Here is an 18,129-nt window from a genome sequence, read left to right as displayed (position 1 = left end):
CCCACACCAACCTCTAGAATTTCCCAGCCCTTGCGGCCTTGCCCCAGCCCTGCAACTCTCGGCTATGGGCTCTGAGAGACTACATACAAAATTTAGAATTTGAGGGCTTCTTCGCTTTTCTATTCACTGTAGCAAAGTAGGCCGGCATTGCCATTCGGATTGCCCTAACATCCAACCATCGCAGCCACCTGCACCTACCTCCCTCCTCTCCGGTGAACAAGGAATTCCCTCTTGGGCCATGGATGTCCCTCCCCCACCGCCAGTGAACAAGGAATACACTTCCCCTTTGTTCACAAATACCCTCCTAGGTTTTAGTATTTTTCAAAATACCCATTAAGTTTTCATTTCTTTGACTAAGTGCTCAGGTAGCAGGAAAGTTCCTGCAATCTGGGTAGCAGCCAAAAATCTTCCCCCCACCCCTCCCCCCAACATACCAACCTACAAGAGTACTCCATCTATATTGAATTTCGATTGCACATATTTTTTCTACAGAAAGAACAACACAATATATTGAAATTGATATTTGAGAGTTACTGAATGCCCATCAGCCTATCCTTTAGAAAAGGGACCTCAGCTGTGGGTGATTATTTTCCAAACCATGTTTATATATAGAAACATAGTAGAGAAGGAAAAAAGAGGGTCGTTCTCCTCTCAGGTTCCCTGCCCGGTCAGGTTCATAGGTTCCTCTAATAGGGGGCGGAAATGATGACCTCACCCCCTGCTTGAACACACTGCCCAGGTGGGGTGAGATCATCATTTCCGCCCCCCTATGAGAGGAACCTGTGAACCTGACCGGTCAGAGAACCTAAGAGGAGAAAAATTCAAAAAAGAGTACTAACATGAATGCATGCGGAGTAATGACATCCCAATATTAGAAGTTTAATTAATTAAAACGATGGTCATGCTAAGGGCGGCCTTTCCAGATTCAAGAAGAGAGCCAAGTGTGTAACCAAGTCCCTAGCTTTCTCGGATTCTGGTTTATGGACAAAGAAGACGTGGTTCTCCTCTTCTGTCTCTATAATCTCCACAACTCCCATCCACCCGCACCTAGCCAATACTTCATAGTAAAGCCACCCTCTATCTCTCAAAATATCCTTCTCAGCCACAAACACAAGCACGCGACTGCACCCAAGCCCCACCAGGCTCGGACCATTGGCTGCCGTCGGGTTGATCCTTAGGTCATCATTATCATGGTTCGATGGACACACATAAGGCCAGATCCAGGCCACAAACACATTTTTGTTGGGCTCTGTAGACTCGGACCCTATGGGCTCTGACCTCCAGAAAAAAGGGTGGAGCAGAGCAAGTCCAAAAAGTTCCACACCCAGCTCAGCCTTCACTCTTATAGCCAAGTCATGGGCGATATTGGCACCAGCACTGTCACCAGCCAAGAAAACCCGATTAAAGTCTGCGTGGTTCGTCAGCCATGGTTCGGTTTGGTCCTCCTCATCTCTCTGACCCGGAGAGTGGGAAAGAGCCCATTGTAGAGCAACCCAAGAATCATCATAGCATACTAGGATGGGATGCTCTGGGGCAAGTCTATAGTCTATAGAGACAACAACAACGTTTGCCTCAGTGACTATGGAGTTCAAGAGGTGGTGGTGTTTGGAAGTGAAGGGAGAGCCAACGTAAAAGCCTCCTGTTGCATTGAGAAATCGCTCAGTGGTCCTTCGAATGCCGTAACCTACAAAAGACCCTGGATGACAAAGGAAAACCGGTGTGGTTCTGGCCTAGGACTCTCCGATGCCTAAGTTAGATCTCTCTGAGCAAACAGGTGAGTGAATAGTAGAATTTAAGATCCTTTAATGGGGTAGAGTACCTTCCCTTTATAGTAGTGCGTGGCAGTGTGGAGAGTCCCAGTTGATGTAGTGTGGCCTTCGTGGTGGATAGCGTCCTTGGGCATCAGGGCTCATCCTTGATTGGTTGTCTTACCACGAGACATGGTGTCCTTGATAGACTTGGTATCCTTGATGGATAGACTATAGATAGATTCTGGGTGTTTGAGTCCGTTGTGGGTACGTTGACTAATAGGCGGTGGCCTAGAGTCCTGGAGATAGTGTACGTCTTGCAATTGGAGGCGGGGCCTAGAGTCCGTTGTGTCTGTCCATGTGTACAGGGTCCATGCCAAAAGAGGGGGGTTCGCCCAAGGGGAGCTTGCTCAAGGGGAGTTCCCCCAAATGGGGGAGCTCACCCAAGGGGAGTTCCCCTAAATGGGGGAACTCGCCCAAGGGGGAGTTCGCCCAAGTGGGGGAGCTCACCCAAGGGGGGTTCGCCCAAATGGGGGGTGTTCACCTTGCCTTACCTGGTCTCGCCATGTGGCGGTCTCCGGTTGGTTATCTTTGTTTAGGGTTCATCATTTGCCCCCCACTCTCTTCGAGTGGAACGCTCAAGAGAGTATTTCTTAGGCTTGTATACCCCTCAAGGGGTTCTCGGCAAATAATCTTCTTTCTTTTCACCTTTTCTCTTCCCTTGCTTATTTCTTCTTCTCTCTCTTGCTTTTTGAATCTCCCCCTTTGCTTTGCTTTTGGCCTTCACTTTTTGTTGCCCACAAGGTGTTTGTCCTTTGGTGGCAAAGGGTGATGTGACCTCCTCTTGTTTGTTGGCTACTCTTTCTTGGCTTCTTCTAGCTCTTGGGCCTTGGTTAGTCTCATGGCACATGTGGTTTGGTGCTTGGTTGTTGCTCCGTGCACATGCCCCTCCTTACCTCATGTCTAGCTTGCCTTGAACGCCCTTTGCTTGGTGCTTGATCGATGCACGTCTATTGGCGCTTGTTCGTGGTCCTTGTTCGCTGCCTTCACTTTGTTGTTCACGTCCACCCATGGTCCTCGCTCACGGTCCTCACCCGTTCGGGCATGCTTGGCCATTCGTGTCCTTTGCGGTCCTCCTCTTTGGGTATCGATCCATCCCTACTTGGGTGTCCTCGATCCTCTTCTATTTGGGTGTGCTCGATCCACTTCTACTTGGGTGTGCTTGATCCACTTCTATTTGGGTGTGCTCGATCCACTTCTACTTGGGTGTGCTCGATCCACTTCTACTTGGGTGTGCTCGATCTACCCCCACTTGTATCGGTAAGAATACACACATTTTTTTTTTTTGGTATTACCCTTTTGAGTGATGGGTTACGAATGTTGCTGGTTGTAGGTTGACATCCCTTCGCCTGTGGTTGGTTGCTTGACTTTGGGAGGTCGTCGCTCTAATTAAGTAGCCAACTTGCTTTTATTATATGTCCATGTCTTCATCTAGTCATTCCGACCTGGGCCACAGTTGTGGTTGGGTCCCCATCCCAGGATTCCTCTTCGAGGTCGTTCTCTTCTGCAGATGCTTCCCTTCCATTGTCTCCCCTTGTCGCTAGTGATGAGGAGGAAGAGGTTTCTAGGGATACCCCTCGTAGGGGTCGTATTAGGGCTTCCAAGGCCTCCTCTTCAGCCGGGGATCCTGGGAGAAAGTCGGCCCATACTCTTAGCATCGTGACCCCCTCTGACTTGGTGTCACTCCGTCCAAAACTCCATATACCATCTGAGGTTGTGCTTCACGCCCCAGGGCCCGATGACTGTGCCTATTCTCACCGGGCGGATGAGGTCTACCTCTACTATATTTCTTTCATCCATGGCCTTTGCTTCCCCATCCCCCGCTTTGTGGAGTTGGTGTCGGAGCATTATCACCTTACCCCTGGGTAGGTGTTGCCCAACTCTTGGCAGGTGGTTCTGGGATTTTATGTGTTCTTTTTCTGGTTGGGGCGTGCCACTACCGTCCCCCTGTTCTCGTATTCTATGTGCTGAAGAAGGGGGAAGGCAGATGCTATCACTTCACACATTGCCTTCCTAAGGGGTCCCTTGCTTTTGTCGATCCTCTTGTGGGGATCACCCATTCGGTGAAGATGTGGAGGGACCGCTTCTTTTTTACCTTGGTCCCTTAATGCACACTACGGTCTACTTGGGAGACCATTGATGTTAAGAGTGTGAACCTTCCCCTCGAGTTGAGTAACTTTGAGCGAGAGTCTCTCCAGCGGTGTCAGGGATGCGACCCGTTTGACGTCTACGAGTTGGATTCAGAGGCCTTCTTATGCCTTTAGAAATTGAGTCCGAGTAAGATGCTTGGCTCCTTTGGTATTTGCTTATGTACCTTTATTCTATTTGCCTGTTGTCTGACTTGTTTCATGTTTCTTGATTGGATGTTGCTGTGCAGTGGATATTCGACCAGACCTTAGCATCTTTCGCTCGGACCTGCAGAAGAGGGGTGCTCAGTCTGGCCCCCCTGGGGTTGGCTCTGTTGGTGTGGCTTCGTCCGGTCCTTCTTCTTCTCCTTCCGCGGTGGTTGGGACCAAACGGAAAGGTGGTCCTGATCCCTCTAGTATGATGAGGACTGGGCCACGCATGCTTCTTCCCCGAACGTCTCCTCCCGCCTCCGTGTCTAGATCGTTTGTTCCACCCCCTCTAAGGGCAAAGGGGTGACTCCTTCTTCTGTTGACGCTACTATAGCCTCTCCGACCTCCTCCCCTTTGGTGCTTCCTTGGGATCTTCAGGAGGGACCGACGTTGGCTAGTCGTGGCGTATGTCGGGAGTGACTGGATATGGGGAGGCTTCCTGCGGAGCGTTCTGTTGTTCAGGGATTTGGTGATGCCTTCCTGTCGCAGAGTCTTTATCATGACCTAGCTTCTGTAAGTCATTCTTCTTTGTCTTTACTTTTCGTGTAATTGCTTCTTTTGTGCTTGTGAATGTCCTGTAACTGCCATGTTGGTTGCAGGTCCAGCACCGGGTCTCAGAGGAGGTGCTCTGTCTAGAGGGTCATGCTTTTCGTGAGGTCCAGCGAAAGCGCGTGATGCAGAGTATGGAAAGGGAGCTTCAGGGTCATAAGGCCGCTCGGGAGGAGGCTGTGGCTTATGAGAGGAGAGCCTTGGAGGAGCTCAGGGTGGCGACTGCAATGGCTGCTCAGAGTTCGTCTAGAGTCTGGGCTTTGGAGGAGCTTCGCACCTTGAGGCAGAGTCAAGAGGCGAAGCTGTCTGAGGCAGGGGAGCGTGCGGTAGCGGCGTATTAGCGATCTCCTGAGATTACTACGTACTTTTATAAGTACAACCAGGAGATCTATGACGCAGGCGTCAGGGACTTGGCGGCTCACATTCTGGAGAAGACCCCAGGTTATAATTTCTCAGAGTTTTCGGAGGTCACCACACTGCTCCCTAAGACTGCTGCTAGGGTTTGCGCTTTACCTGAGGAGGGTGTTACGGCGACCGAAGAGGACGTGGCTCTACCGGAGGAGAGCGTCGCTTGCTCTGCTGAGGCCGACATGATGTCCCCTGCTGGGCCGGATGCTGCTCCTCCTTCAGAAGCTCCTTGATCTTATATGTGTTTTCTAGATGTTGAACCTTTGGATTTGAACTCTTGGATTGTGGTGTTTACTTCCTTTTCGGATTGCAGTATTTGACTTTTTCTTCCTTTGATGTGGATGTAGTACGTATGTGATCGTTGTTGCTTCGATGAGTCCCTTCCTTATTTGCAACCCCTGGTGATCTGTGGTCTTTAGGGGCATCAAGTCTTAGTAGTTAGCGGACCTCGATGGCCAACGGGCCTTGGTGGCATTACGCCTTGGTGGTCTAGGGACCTTGGTGGCCAACGGGCCTTAGCGGCGATGCGCCTTGGTGGTCAGCAGACCTTGGTGGCCAACGGGCCTTGGCGATGATGCGCCTTGGTGGTCAACAGACCTTGGTCGCCAACGGGCCTTGGCGACGATGCGCCCTGGTGGTCAACGGACCTTGGTGGCCAACGGGCCTTGGCGACGATGCGCCCTGGTGGTCAACGGACCTTGGTGGCCAACGGGCCTTGGTGACGATGCACCCTGATGGTCAACGGACGTTGGTGGCCAGCGGGCCTTGGCGGCGATGCGCCCTGGTGGTCAGCGGACCTTGGTGGCCAACGGGCCTTGTCCTTGCGCCACAATGGTCCACGGACCTTGGTGGCCAATGGGCCTTGGTGGTATTACGCCTTGGTGGTCTACGGACCTTGGTGGCCAATGGGCCTTGGTGGTATTGCGCCTTGGTGGTCTACGGACCTTGGTGGCCAACGGGCCTTGGCAACGATGCACCCTGGTGGTCAGCGGACCTTGGTGGCCAACGGACCTTGGCGACGGACCTTGATGTGTGTGGTGGGAGTGCTTCGATTGAGTAGTAGAAGAAGACAAGTATTTTGAAACCAACTTTAGATAAAAATTTTCAAATTATCCTTGAAAACTGTAATGTGATCTACTGCTACTGCTAATACTACTACTGCTACTACTGCTACCACTACTGTTGACGGTGCTGCTGCCGTGACTTCTACTGATAGTATTTCTTCAAGTGTTCCGAGTTCCAGGTACGGTCTACCTTCTTGCCCCCCGGAGTTTTCAAGCAGTATGTCCCTGGACATATCTGCTTGGAAACTATGTAAGGTCCTTCCCAGTTGGCTGATAGTTTTCCTTCCTTCCTTCCTTGGCTGTGACGCACTTACCCGTCTTAGGACTAAGTCTCCCTGGTGGAATAATCGTTCTCTCACCCTGGCGTTGTAGTTCTTGGCTATTCACTGTTGATATGCCATGTTCCTCAACAATGCCTTCTCATGTACCTCGTCCAGGAAGTCCAAGTCTACGCGTAGTCCATCTGTATATGTTCTTTCATTGAAGTACAGTACCCTGTGAGACATGGCTAGGACTTCCATCGATGCCAATGCTTCTGTGCCATATGCTAACTGAAATGGGCTCTCCCCTGTGGGTGTCCTTACTGTGGTGCGATATGCCCATAGAATGCTTAGTAGTTCTTCGACCCACTTCCCTTTGGCTCCTTCTAATCTTTTCTTTATTCCATCCAGTAGGGTTCGGTTTGTGACCTCCACCTGACCATTGGCCTGTGGGTAGGCTACCGAAATAGGCCGATAGTCAATGTTGTAGCTCTGACAGAAGGTTCTAAACTTGGGGTTGTTGAATTGCTTCCCGTTGTCAGAGGCTATGATCTTTGGTACGCCGAACGTGTAGATGATGTCGTCACGGACGAACTTCTCCATTTCATTCTCTGTGATCTTAGCCAATTGTTTGGCCTCTACCCACTTGGTGAAGTAGTCAATGGTGACCACCAAGTACTTTCAGTTGCCTGATGCTGCTGTGAAGTCCCCTAAGATGTCGACCCCCCACATGGCAAAGGGAATGGAGTTAAGGATCGATGTCAGCTTGGTGGCAGGTAGATGGGGTACTGGGGGGAACAACTGACATTGCTTGTAGGCCTTGACGTACTAGATGGCTTCCTCTTGCATTCTCGGCCAGTAGAGCCCTTGGCGGAGGATTTTATAAGCTAGGTGTCTTCTTTCCATGTGGCTTCCGTATATCTCTTCATGTACCTCTGCTAGGGCGTACTGGGCTCCCTTGGGTCTTAGGCACCGAAGTAATGGTGTTGTGGCCCCCCTCTTGTACAGTACTCCGTCAAGGACTGTGTACTTTGCAGCTCTCATCCTTACCTTTTTTGCTTCGACCTTGTCCTCTGGTAGGATGTCATTCTGTAGGTAGTTGAGTATAGGGTCCATCCAACTAAGTCCTTCCTCAATCTCATTAACCTGCTTCTCTTGATATGTTGGCTCGTGTAGTATTTCAACATATACTGCACTAGCTAGGTTTCTGAGTTCATCATTTGCTAGCCTGGACAGTGCGTCTACGGTGGCATTCTCAATCCTGGGAACCCGAATCATCTCAAACTTCATGAACTCCCCGATCAATTCTTGAGCACGTGCTAGGTATGATGCCATTCGCTCGACCTTCGCTTCATACTCTCCGTTCATCTGGTTCACTACAAGTTGGGAATCACTTCGGATGGATAGGTGGGTGACTTGAATGGATTTAGCCACCCGAAGTCCAGCTAGTAGTGCTTCGTACTCTGCTTCATTATTGGATGCTGGGAAGGCGAACCGTAGAGCATATTGGATTCAAAATCCTTCGGGGCTGGTGAGTATGAATCCAACTCCGCTTCCTATGGCGTTACTCGAACCATCCACGAACATCTCCCACGAACCTCGATCCTGGTCCTCTGGTTCCTTCATTTCTGGTTCGTTCTCTGGCAGGGTACATTCAGCGACAAAGTCTACCAGGGCTTGGCCTTTTATTGCCGTCCTGGACTGGAACCTGATGTCGTGCTCACTCAACTCGATGGCCCAGGCGATCAACCATCTGGAGACGTCCGGCTTGTACAATACCTTCTTTAATGGTAGGTTGGTAAGGACCATGATGGTATGGGCTTGGAAGTAAGGCCTTAGCTTCCTGGTCGCGATCACCAATGCATAGGCGACCTTCTCAATTCTTGTGTACTTGGTCTCTACATCAATCAACACATGACTGACATAGTAGATAGGTCTCTATACCTTACTCTCTTCCCTAAACAGTACTGCGCTCACCACGACAGGGGTTGCCGCCAAGTAGATCTGTAATTCTTCATTAGGTTCTGGTCGTCCAAGCAGTGGTGGACTCCTGAGGTATTCCTTTAGCTCCTCGAACGCCTTCTGGCACTCCTCTGTCCAAGTAAAGTCTTTAGGACTTCGAAGATTCTTTAATGTCTTGAAGAACGGCAGACACTTGTCTCCTGACCGTGACTCGAACCTTGAAAGGACGGCGATCCTTCCATTTAACCTTCCGATCTCTGACCATCGGAGGTGGTGCCATCTCTTGAATGGCTTTGATCTTGGAGGGGTTGGCTTCTATTCCACGTACTGAGACCATGAACCCCAGGAATTTCCCTGACGTTACCCCAAACCCACACTTTGCAGGATTTAGTTTCATCTGGTTTCTTCTCAGTACAGTGAATGCTTCTTCCTGGTCGGTTAGGTGCTGGTGGGCTCAAACGCTCTTTACAAGCATATCATCCACGTATACTTCCATGTTACGCCCGATCTGTTCCTCGAACATCCTGTTGACCATTCTTTGATAGGTGGCTCCTGCGTTCTTTAACCCAAACGGCATGACGCGGTAGCAGTAGTTCTCCTTGTCTGTTCGGAAGGCGGTGTAAGACTCATCATCCTCATGCATGAAGATCTGGTTGTAACCTGAGTAGGCATCCATGAAACTCAGCATCTCGTGCCCCGTCGTGGCGTCAATTAATAAGTCGATCCTGGGTAGTAGGTACTCATCCTTTGGGCACGCCTTGTTCAAGTCAGTGTAGTCGACACACATTCGCCACTTCCCATTCGGTTTGGGTACCATGACCATGTTTACAAGCCAGGTAGGGAACTTCTCTTCCCGGATGAACCCTACTTGGCTTAACTTCTCGACCTCTTCCTTGATAGCCGCCTGTTGGTCGAGGGTAATATTCTGTCTCTTCTGCTGGACGGGCTTCCTGGTAGGGTCTATGTGCAGTCTGTGCTCTGCTATGGACCTGGGTACACCTGGCATGTCGACAGTCGACCATGCAAAGACATCCATATTGCTCTGGAGGAGGTGTCCCAGCTCTTCTTTTTGCTCCTTGCTCAACAACGAGCCAACCTGTACAACTTTGGAGGGGTCGTCCCTACTGAGTGGCCAAGGGATGAGGTCCTCCACTGGTCTTCCTCTTTTTTCTATCAGTTCATCTCTCTGGTCGCTGACCAGATTCTCAATGCACAACGCCATCCCTCGTGTGTAGCCATTATTTTTCTTCACGAAGGTGGCATAGTAGTCTCTGGCCTTCTTCTGGTCACCTCGAACTTCCCCCACTCTGTTGTCAGTGGGGAACTTCATCTTCAGGTGGAGTGGAGACACCACACCTCTAAGAGCTATCAGGGAAGGTCGCCCTAGGAGGCCATTGAACGACACCATAGACCTGATGACCATGAAGTTTACCATGATGGTCACCTGTCGAGGGTGCTCTCCAAAGGTGACGGGCAGCTCTATGGTGCCTCTGATGGAGGCCGTGGAGCCCGAAAACCTATGGAGGTAGGTAGGCTCTGGCTTGACTTAGTCATCTCCGAACCCGAACTAGCGGTAGGCTTCCAGTGAGGGCACATCCACGGATGCCCCTATATCTATCAGCACCCTTTGCACTGGTCGGTTAGCTGTCTCCACCTGTACTACCAGGGCATCCTCATGTGGAAAGCTCACACCTTCCAAGTCATCATCCGAGAAGGAGATCACCATCTCGGACTTGGCTACCTTGCTTGGCTTCTCCACTACTCCCATGAACCTGGCATGGGCTTTGGCCCTCCTAGTAGACTCCTGCCCTGGTCCTCCTAATATGGTGAGGATGGGGGTTCCCTTGGTGCCACTAGGCTCGGCTGCATCTCTTCGCTCCTCTGGGCGATCTCTCTCTCGGTCCGTCCGTCTTTCTTCCCTTCTGGGTTCTTCTCTTTCTTGGTCACGACCTCTATCTCCTTGGCCTGACCGGCCATCACATCTCCCCTTTACGTACTTGTTCAAACTCCCTGCTTTCACAAGGCCTTCTATCTCCCTCTTCAGTTGGTAGCATTCTTCTGTGTCAAGCCCATAGTCCTTGTGGAAGAGACAGTACTTGTTGGGGTTGCGCTTCTCAGGTCCTACTAGCATGGGTCGTGCCCATTAAATTAGGTCACGGTCCTGGATCTGCATAAGAATTTGGGACCTGGTGGTGTTCAGCGGTGTGAACTCTGGACTGCCTGCTCTCTCACTCCTCTTTGGGTGATGGTCACTTCTTCCTGATGGGCGATCGCCCTTCTCTTGTCGACGTTCAGTCCTTGACCTCTTACTCTCTTTACGGTCATCAGGTGCTGACCTCTTGTTGTCCTGTGACTTGGCTTCGATCGCCTTCTGTCGAGCTTGCACTATCTCGGCCATGTTAGCAAACTCATTGCATCGCTCCAGTAGCTCTTTCATGGTCCTGGTCTCATGACGTGTCAAGGCCTTGATCAACTCCATGTCACGGATGCCCCCAACTAAGGCAGCATGCTGGGTCTGATCGTCTAGGTCTCTGACCTCCAAGGACTTCTTGGTGAACCTGCTGACATACTCCCTGAGGGACTCCCCAGGGTTTTGGATCACGTTCAGTAGATTGACCGTGGTCTTCTTCTACTTGACACTGCTCTAGAAGCTGGTCATGAACTGTTCGTATAGCTCCACAAACGATCCAATCGACTGTGATCACAATCTGGAAAACCATGAGGTTGCCGCACCCTTGAGGGATGCAAGGAATGCTCGACAGGATACCACGTCCGATCCACCATATAGTGTCATCATGCCATTGAAATAGTTGATGTGGTCATTAGGGTCGGTGGTACCATTGTAGAGTTCAAAGGTAGGTAACCTGAACTTGGATGGTAGTAAGGCTTACATGATCTCTTCTGAGAAGGGGTGTTGTCCAGGGATTGAGTGTGTCTCGCCCTTGGTTTTCTTCTTCAACCCTTCCAGTTTCTCGTCCAATTCTTGGAGTCTTTTGTCTAACTCTTCATCTCGTGCTTGTTCCCCACGGCTTACTGGTTGTTCGCTGTGAGCTCGCTCACGTCCTCTCTTGGAAGTCCCCTCTCGCCTTGACTATTGGCCGGATGGTGAGGGGTCACGCCCTGATGAATCCTGTCTTGAACGCGAGGGGGTTCCTTCACGGTAAGTCCGGCTTCGCTCTGGTCCATGACTTCCTCCTAGTCAACCATCAAACACCGATCTCCTAGTGGACCCTTCAGGGTTAGGTACCACAGATTGGTGTGATGGTGTTCTCCCCCTGTCCGACCGTGCTGGAAGGTCCACCATTCTCCCCCTAGGTTGGGAAGGCTCTCCCCGCTGCCTGGTGTGCCTCTCTGACCTGTCACCCCTGGGAGGGGTCCTCCTGGGGCTCTGTTCCCGTCGAGGGTCCGTCCTGCGATGGTATGATGTCGTACGCTGCCTCAGGTAGTCATGGAAGAGTTGTTGGTCATCGAGTATCTATCGCTGCAGGTCGTTGATTTGACCCACAGTGGCTGGTGCATTGGGATCAGGTACCGCCTCCACCCCCACTTCGTTGTTGGGCTCGCCCACTGCGACTTGATCGTCAGCTGGGTTTTCCCTCTCCAGAGAGACATGGTCATTGGCTTAGCTAGAGTATACAGCCTCGCTGAGCGATGTGGGACTAAAGCTTCCGCAGCTTTGCCACAATCCACACCCCCATCGAGAGCTGGCTCTGATACCAAGTATAGAGTCGCGCCTACGCACCTGAGAAAACGCGTCTACCAGGGGAAGGGTGGCAACTCTATATTAGCTAGAGTATACAGCCTCGCTGAGCGATGTGGGACTAAAGCTTCCGCAGCATTAGTCCAAAATCAGATCTCTGCTAGTGGAAAAGAACAATATTTTCCTGTGAACATCAGTTCTGAGTTGATCCGGCAATGGATCCAGTTAGGTTACACCCATCTCCATCTTGGTGCAGTCAAAATAGCCGTTACCTTCCACGGTCGTAAGGGTCTCCCAGTAGCCATGCGCCTCAATCTTCTGGACACTAGATTCCTTTAGACCCTGAGTCTTTTTAGGAGATATGATTGTCCGGATCATCCTGGTGACCGAGGTAGAAGATCGGGAAAAACATCATAAGGGTTTATGATGGGAAAGTTGGTGGGTGTATTTGTTGTTCAGGGGTATAGTTCAGTTCATATAAGTAGTCTACCTTATGTCATACAATCCTAGGATCCTCTCTTCCCGGTCGTAATGCTCTTATTGGTTTTGACATCCTTTGTCGGCTACCCCACCTCCGATGGAGTATACATGGTCTCACCACAAGAAGCATTTTATCCCTTGACAATCGTTCCTAATCGCTACTAATCACTCCTATTGCGATATTAAGGCACAATTGTTCCTCCGATGTGGTGCTTGAGAATCATGCGATTTCCTTACCAAGTGTGAGGCCATCTTCAAGAGGCTTATAGACAGGATTTGTAGCCGTCGAGGTGAAGTAGCATGGGATATTATGAGTAGACTCGAAAGCCGTGATCCATGACTCAGAATGAGTATGAGCGGGGCTGCTCTGTCGATTTGGCGAGGGACATAAGTAGGCTGTATACTCTAGCTAATATAGAGTTGCCACCCTTCCCCGGTAGACGCGTTTTCTCATGTGCGTAGGCGCGACTGCACTTGGTATCAAAGCCGCTCTCGATGGGGTGTGGATTGTGGCAAAGTGCGAAGCTTTAGTCCCACATCGCTCAATGAGGTGTATACTCTAGCTAATATAGAGTTGCCACCCTTCCCCGGTAGACGCGTTTTCTCGTGCGTAGGCGCGACTCGTACTAATGAGTTTGAGCAGGCTGCTCTGTCGATTTGGCGAGGACATAAGTGATAGTAGGCCAAACTAATGTTTTGCGTGTGGAAAAATTGGCCACTTTGCTCAAACTGCTTCCGACAAACCTAAGCGAGCCAAACTAATGCATATGCTTGCCCCTTTTCCATCAATGATGATCCAGATGCGATATTGAATCCCTCTACTCGTAGACGATGATTTCTCCCGGACCTACTATTTGTCCTTCAAAATGAAGAAGAAGAAGCCTTGGATACCTCTTCCTCACCCGACTCCGAGTCCGATGGATTTGACCCCATCTACCCGATAGCCTCTTCTTTATCCCCTCCTAACCCTTCTAAGTCACCGCTTTTGCTATTACCAAGACCCCACTTCCCAAGCTAGTCTCTCCATATCTCCTACCACATGGGACCGTCCCTATCAAAATTATTGGTTACTTTGATACAGGTTGTTCCACCACCATATTAGCTCCCCATATCCTTTCTTCGACTATTGGAAACCTCACAAGCGCTTCTTCACTGCGGTGATGATGGTCAAACCTTTTCGGTCAACCTCATCTCCAAACACCCTATCCGTTTCCAAATATTTCCCTCTCTTACCTTCAACCGTCATACTCTCTATCATTATTTGAGTACGGTCTCCACTATCTTCTCCAATCCCATTGGCATCTTTTTACTTCGTCTCCAACGACCTCGATGTCTAACCCATTTTCTCCGTCTCTTTGCTCCCATACCTCAATGGCTTCGTCACTCTCGCTCTTGATGACGACCCTTTGTCACCTATATTTTCCATCGACCACCTGATTTCATCCATCATCACCGGTCACACCTCCCATCCTGAATCACAATCTTATTGCCTATGATCCGACCTTCTCTCTCCATGGCACCAATTGAGAAGATCTCTTTGTTCACCGTGATGATTCCGAGGCTCACAAAGAACGATGGTACACCTTCATGACCACCATGTGCTCCTACAACCATGTTGATCCTACAACCCTGCCAGCTTTGCCACAATCCACTCTGGAGGAGGTGATGCGTTCCCCTCTCTTGGGGCATTGTTGGTAGAGGGCGCAGTCTTCCTGCATGCCATGATTGATCAGTGATGGAAACAAGCTAGTAAAGGTAATGGCTAGCACCGTTCCCACAGACGGCGCTAATCTGTTGTGTTGAGAAATCGCTCAGCGGTCCTTCGAGTGTCGTAACCTGCAAAAGACCCTGGATGACAAAGGAGAACCGGTGTGGTTCCGGCCTAGGACTCTCCGATGCCTAAGTTAGATCTCTCTGAGCAAACAGATGAGTGAATAATAGAATTCAAGATCCTTTGATGGGGTAGAGTACCTTCCCTTTTATAGTAGTGCGTGGCGGTGTGGAGAGTCCCAATTGATGTAGTGTGGCCTTCGTGGTGGATAGAGTCCTTGGGCATCAGGGCTCATCCTTGATTGGTTGTCTTCCCACGAGACATGGTGTCCTTGATAGACTTGGTATCCTTGATGGATAGATTGTAGATAGATTCTGGGTGTTTGAGTCCATTGTGGGTACGTTGACTAATAGGCGGTGGCCTAGAATCCTGGAGATAGTGTACGTCTTGCAATTGGAGGCGGGGCCTAGAGTCTGTTGTGTTTGTCCATGTGCACAGGGTTCACGCCAAAAGAGGGGGGTTCGCCCAAGGGGAGTTTGCTCAGGGGGAGTTCCCCCAAATGGGGGAGCTCACCCAAGGGGAGTTCCCCCAAATGGGGGAACTTGCCCAAGGGGGAGTTCGCCCAAGTGCGGGAGCTCACCTAAGGGGGGTTCGCCCAACTGGGGGGTGTTCACCCTGCCTTGCCTGGTCCCGCCACATGGCAGTCTCCGGTTGATTAACTTTGTTTGGGGTTCATCACCACCACCGTGGATGTAGATGAGTAAGGGAAGCTTGTGGTTGATGTGGTGAGGTTGGGGAGGTAGAGACGGGTGGAGACGCCGGAGTTTGGTGATATTACGACATGGATGAAACACCAGTTTGGGGATCGAGGGAGGGTGGAATAAAATTGGTGTGTACAAGCCTTTCTACGCGTCCGCATTTGTATACCCAAACGTAGGGAAGGAATTCATGGTCTATCTCATTTTTCAGGCTCGCTTGATTCCATTGCAGACATGCAGGGGGGAGAGAGAGAGAGAGAGAGAGAGAGAGAGAGAGAGGGGGTGGGGGAGGGATGGGAAGAAGGAATAAGGATAGCTTGTAGTTCCACTGCCTTGAGTCCTTTTATGGAAGATTTGGTTTTGGCTGGATTCATGCATTATTGCGTAGCAATGAGCCCACAGTGGCCAACCTCACTACGGCCTGCTTGCTTGGTAACCCCCCAAAAAAAAAATTGATACAAAGGGAAATGGCTCTCTGAGCCCAAGGCGTTTATTACGCTTCCTCACATGAATTATTTTATTAATTTTTTGGATTGTTGTTCATGTAACAAAAGGGTGGGTTATGTTTGCAAAAATAAAAAAATGGTGAAATGACTAATACACATCGACGAATGAAACATTGAAGGTTCAATTAGATGGGACAATTAAGACATTTCACTTTCTTTTTTTAAAATCCTGTAAAGTAATATTTAAATGGCATTTTTGTCTTTTCTTTACTCTCTCTCTCTTGTTTGGTGATCCAGTGGTCCGATGTTTTTTTAAGCCCTAGGCATCAGAATTCTGTTATATGGAGATGAGGATATTTTGATGGTCATCGTGTCGAAGATCTGCTTCCCCTCTATTTACTCTCTCTCTCTCTCTCTCTCTCCCTTATAGGTGGGATACCCATCTGATTCTGGGAGTATGAGGTAGAGACTAGTAGTTTAGTACGGTAGTACTGTACCACACCAGGTATGATTGGGTTCAATTGTGTTTGTATCTCCCCAAAGAAAAAACCATCAGAAAAGAGAAATGAAAAAGAAAGAAATGTCCAAAGCTTAATTTCCAGCCCATCAAATGCTTCCAAGTTCTGATTAATGAATGAGATGAGTGAGATGGTTCTTTCACCGCGGAATACACAGTACAGAGACTAGATTTGACCATCTTCCACCCAAAATCTTATGGTTTGCAAGAGGATCTGATTGACGAATCAATTCCTTCATTTACCAATTTACCTTCAAAACTAGAAGTAGCATATATGATGCAATTGAGACCCAGAAAGCCTTTCTGAGTTTTGAGCATGGTTCCAAGAGTTAGGAATCAGATAAAGTGAATCATCAGACGACACCAATCCCAAATTCCCACGACTAATTTCAAAGTCATTTTCAAAGTCATTTTCTTCACTGAAGAAGCAGCTGCCTCTACTTGGATGTTTATTTCGAGGTCTTGAACTGAAAAATCAAAATTGGCACTTAATTATGTGTCTGATGGAGAATGTTAGGCACTTGAAATCGTGTGATAGACTATGTTCCTTTTAGCTAATGGAAATTCTACTTGAATGCATGCATGTAGTCTTTAGCAGGTTGAGGCAGTACCCAGGTAGAGATGCCTTTGTAGCTTTCAACTGTAGCTTGTCAATGGAAATTTCTGGATTCTTATTTACGTTTCTAATCTAATTACTAATATTGCATATTTAGATTTACAGGATAACTTCACTACCATAGTTTTAAGGGTAAAGCACACGTACTCCCTATAATGCACCCAATATTCCTCGTATCCCCCTAAGCGGTTTAATATTCTACGTATCACCTTTCAATATTCCACATACCACCCCTGTTTTACACCCCAAATGCCAGATAGGTCCAATCCGTTAAATACAATCGTTAGATGCCAAAATTTTGACCATTTTACCCTTTGCTTTATTTTCTTAAATCTGAAAAGACTTAATTACCCTTACTTATTTGTTGCCCTAAACTAATTGAAAATGACCATCTTACCCTTTGTTTTATTTTTATAAATGAAAAGACCTAATTGCCCTCATTTATGTATTACCCTAACCTAATTTGAAAAGACTATTTTACCCCTAAATACTTGTTCCTAAAAACCCCAAAATGCCCTCATCTTCCCCAAATCATCATCTTCTTTTACATACCCACCACCACCACTGCCACCCACCATTGGCTTTGGGTTCTAAGACAAATGAGAGAAACAGAGAGCGGCAGAGTGAGGGAGTAAAAGAAAAAAGGAGCACTGAGACGAGAAAGGTCGAAGCTTCCCTGAGCCGGGGTAGAAGACTCTCGTCCGACATCGTCTTCTTCTTCTCCACTTCTCCTTCTTTTATTATGATTTCTTTTCTTACCATCTCCATCGCATTTCTGAGACCTACCAAATCCATTTGTTTTTTGTTTTCCCATCTTTAAACCCCAATCTCCAATACCCTATTCTCCCTTCTCCATCTAAAAACCCATCTCCGAGAGATGAAATCCCTCTTCTAAACTCCACCGAACCCACTTCTTTATCTTCAATTCCTATTTTCTAGTTTTTATTCCATAACAAACCCCACCCATCTGTTTTCTCTTTCCACTCAACCAAACCCAAATCCAACACCGGAAACCTTTTTTATTTTCTCTTTGATTACCCCAATCCCATAACCAGAACTCCATCGTCCCATCTTCTCCCTTCTCTCATATTCTTCACCCCTTTTTTATTTTAAGTATTAATATGTCTGTAATAATCCTCAGTCACTGTTACTTGAAATTTCTGCAATCGAACGTGGGTCTCCATTCATCGTCTCAGCAAAGGTGTTCTTCGTCTCAGTGATCGGTTGTTGCAAGTGTCGGATCGAGGAGAAGCAAGCTTGCAGGGTTCCAGATTTTATTCAAAAAAGGGTTCCCTTCAGTTCAAGGCGGCAGCGGCGGCGTAGGCAACGGCGATTATCGATTGTCGATTGGCGAGTTGGGTGGCAGTGGTGGTGGTGGTGGTGGTGGCGGTGGGGGTGGTGGTGGTGGTGGTGGTGGTGGGTATGTAAAAGAAGATGATGATTTGGGGAAGATG

The 18,129-nt window shown here is 48.9% G+C and overlaps 1 protein-coding gene across 1 annotated transcript; it reads right to left on the bottom strand.

The window, feature by feature from the left end:
* Positions 1-877: 877 nt before the first annotated feature.
* LOC122662847 (probable carboxylesterase 2) lies at positions 878-17,443 on the bottom strand. Its single transcript, XM_043858554.1, has 3 exons — positions 17,435-17,443; positions 15,177-15,436; positions 878-1,668 (listed from the first exon to the last, which is right to left on the bottom strand). The coding sequence occupies exons 1-3, from the start codon at positions 17,441-17,443 to the stop codon at positions 900-902; spliced, it is 1,038 nt and encodes a 345-aa protein (XP_043714489.1). The 3' UTR covers positions 878-899.
* Between the last annotated feature and the right edge of the window lie 686 nt (positions 17,444-18,129).

The sequence above is a fragment of the Telopea speciosissima genome, chromosome 5 (assembly GCF_018873765.1).
Source record: "Telopea speciosissima isolate NSW1024214 ecotype Mountain lineage chromosome 5, Tspe_v1, whole genome shotgun sequence".
NCBI lineage: Eukaryota > Viridiplantae > Streptophyta > Magnoliopsida > Proteales > Proteaceae > Telopea > Telopea speciosissima.
The sequence above is the reverse complement of the archived record's forward strand: the minus strand, read 5'-3'. Positions and strand labels throughout refer to the sequence as shown.

What these genes read in the sequence shown, in the direction of transcription:
- LOC122662847 (XM_043858554.1), bottom strand. An exon ending in ACTGGTGTTTCATCCATGTC is followed by an intron (nt 1,669 to 15,176) that starts GTAATATCACCA and finishes CGGCATTCGAAG; the next exon opens with GACCACTGAGCGATTTCTCA.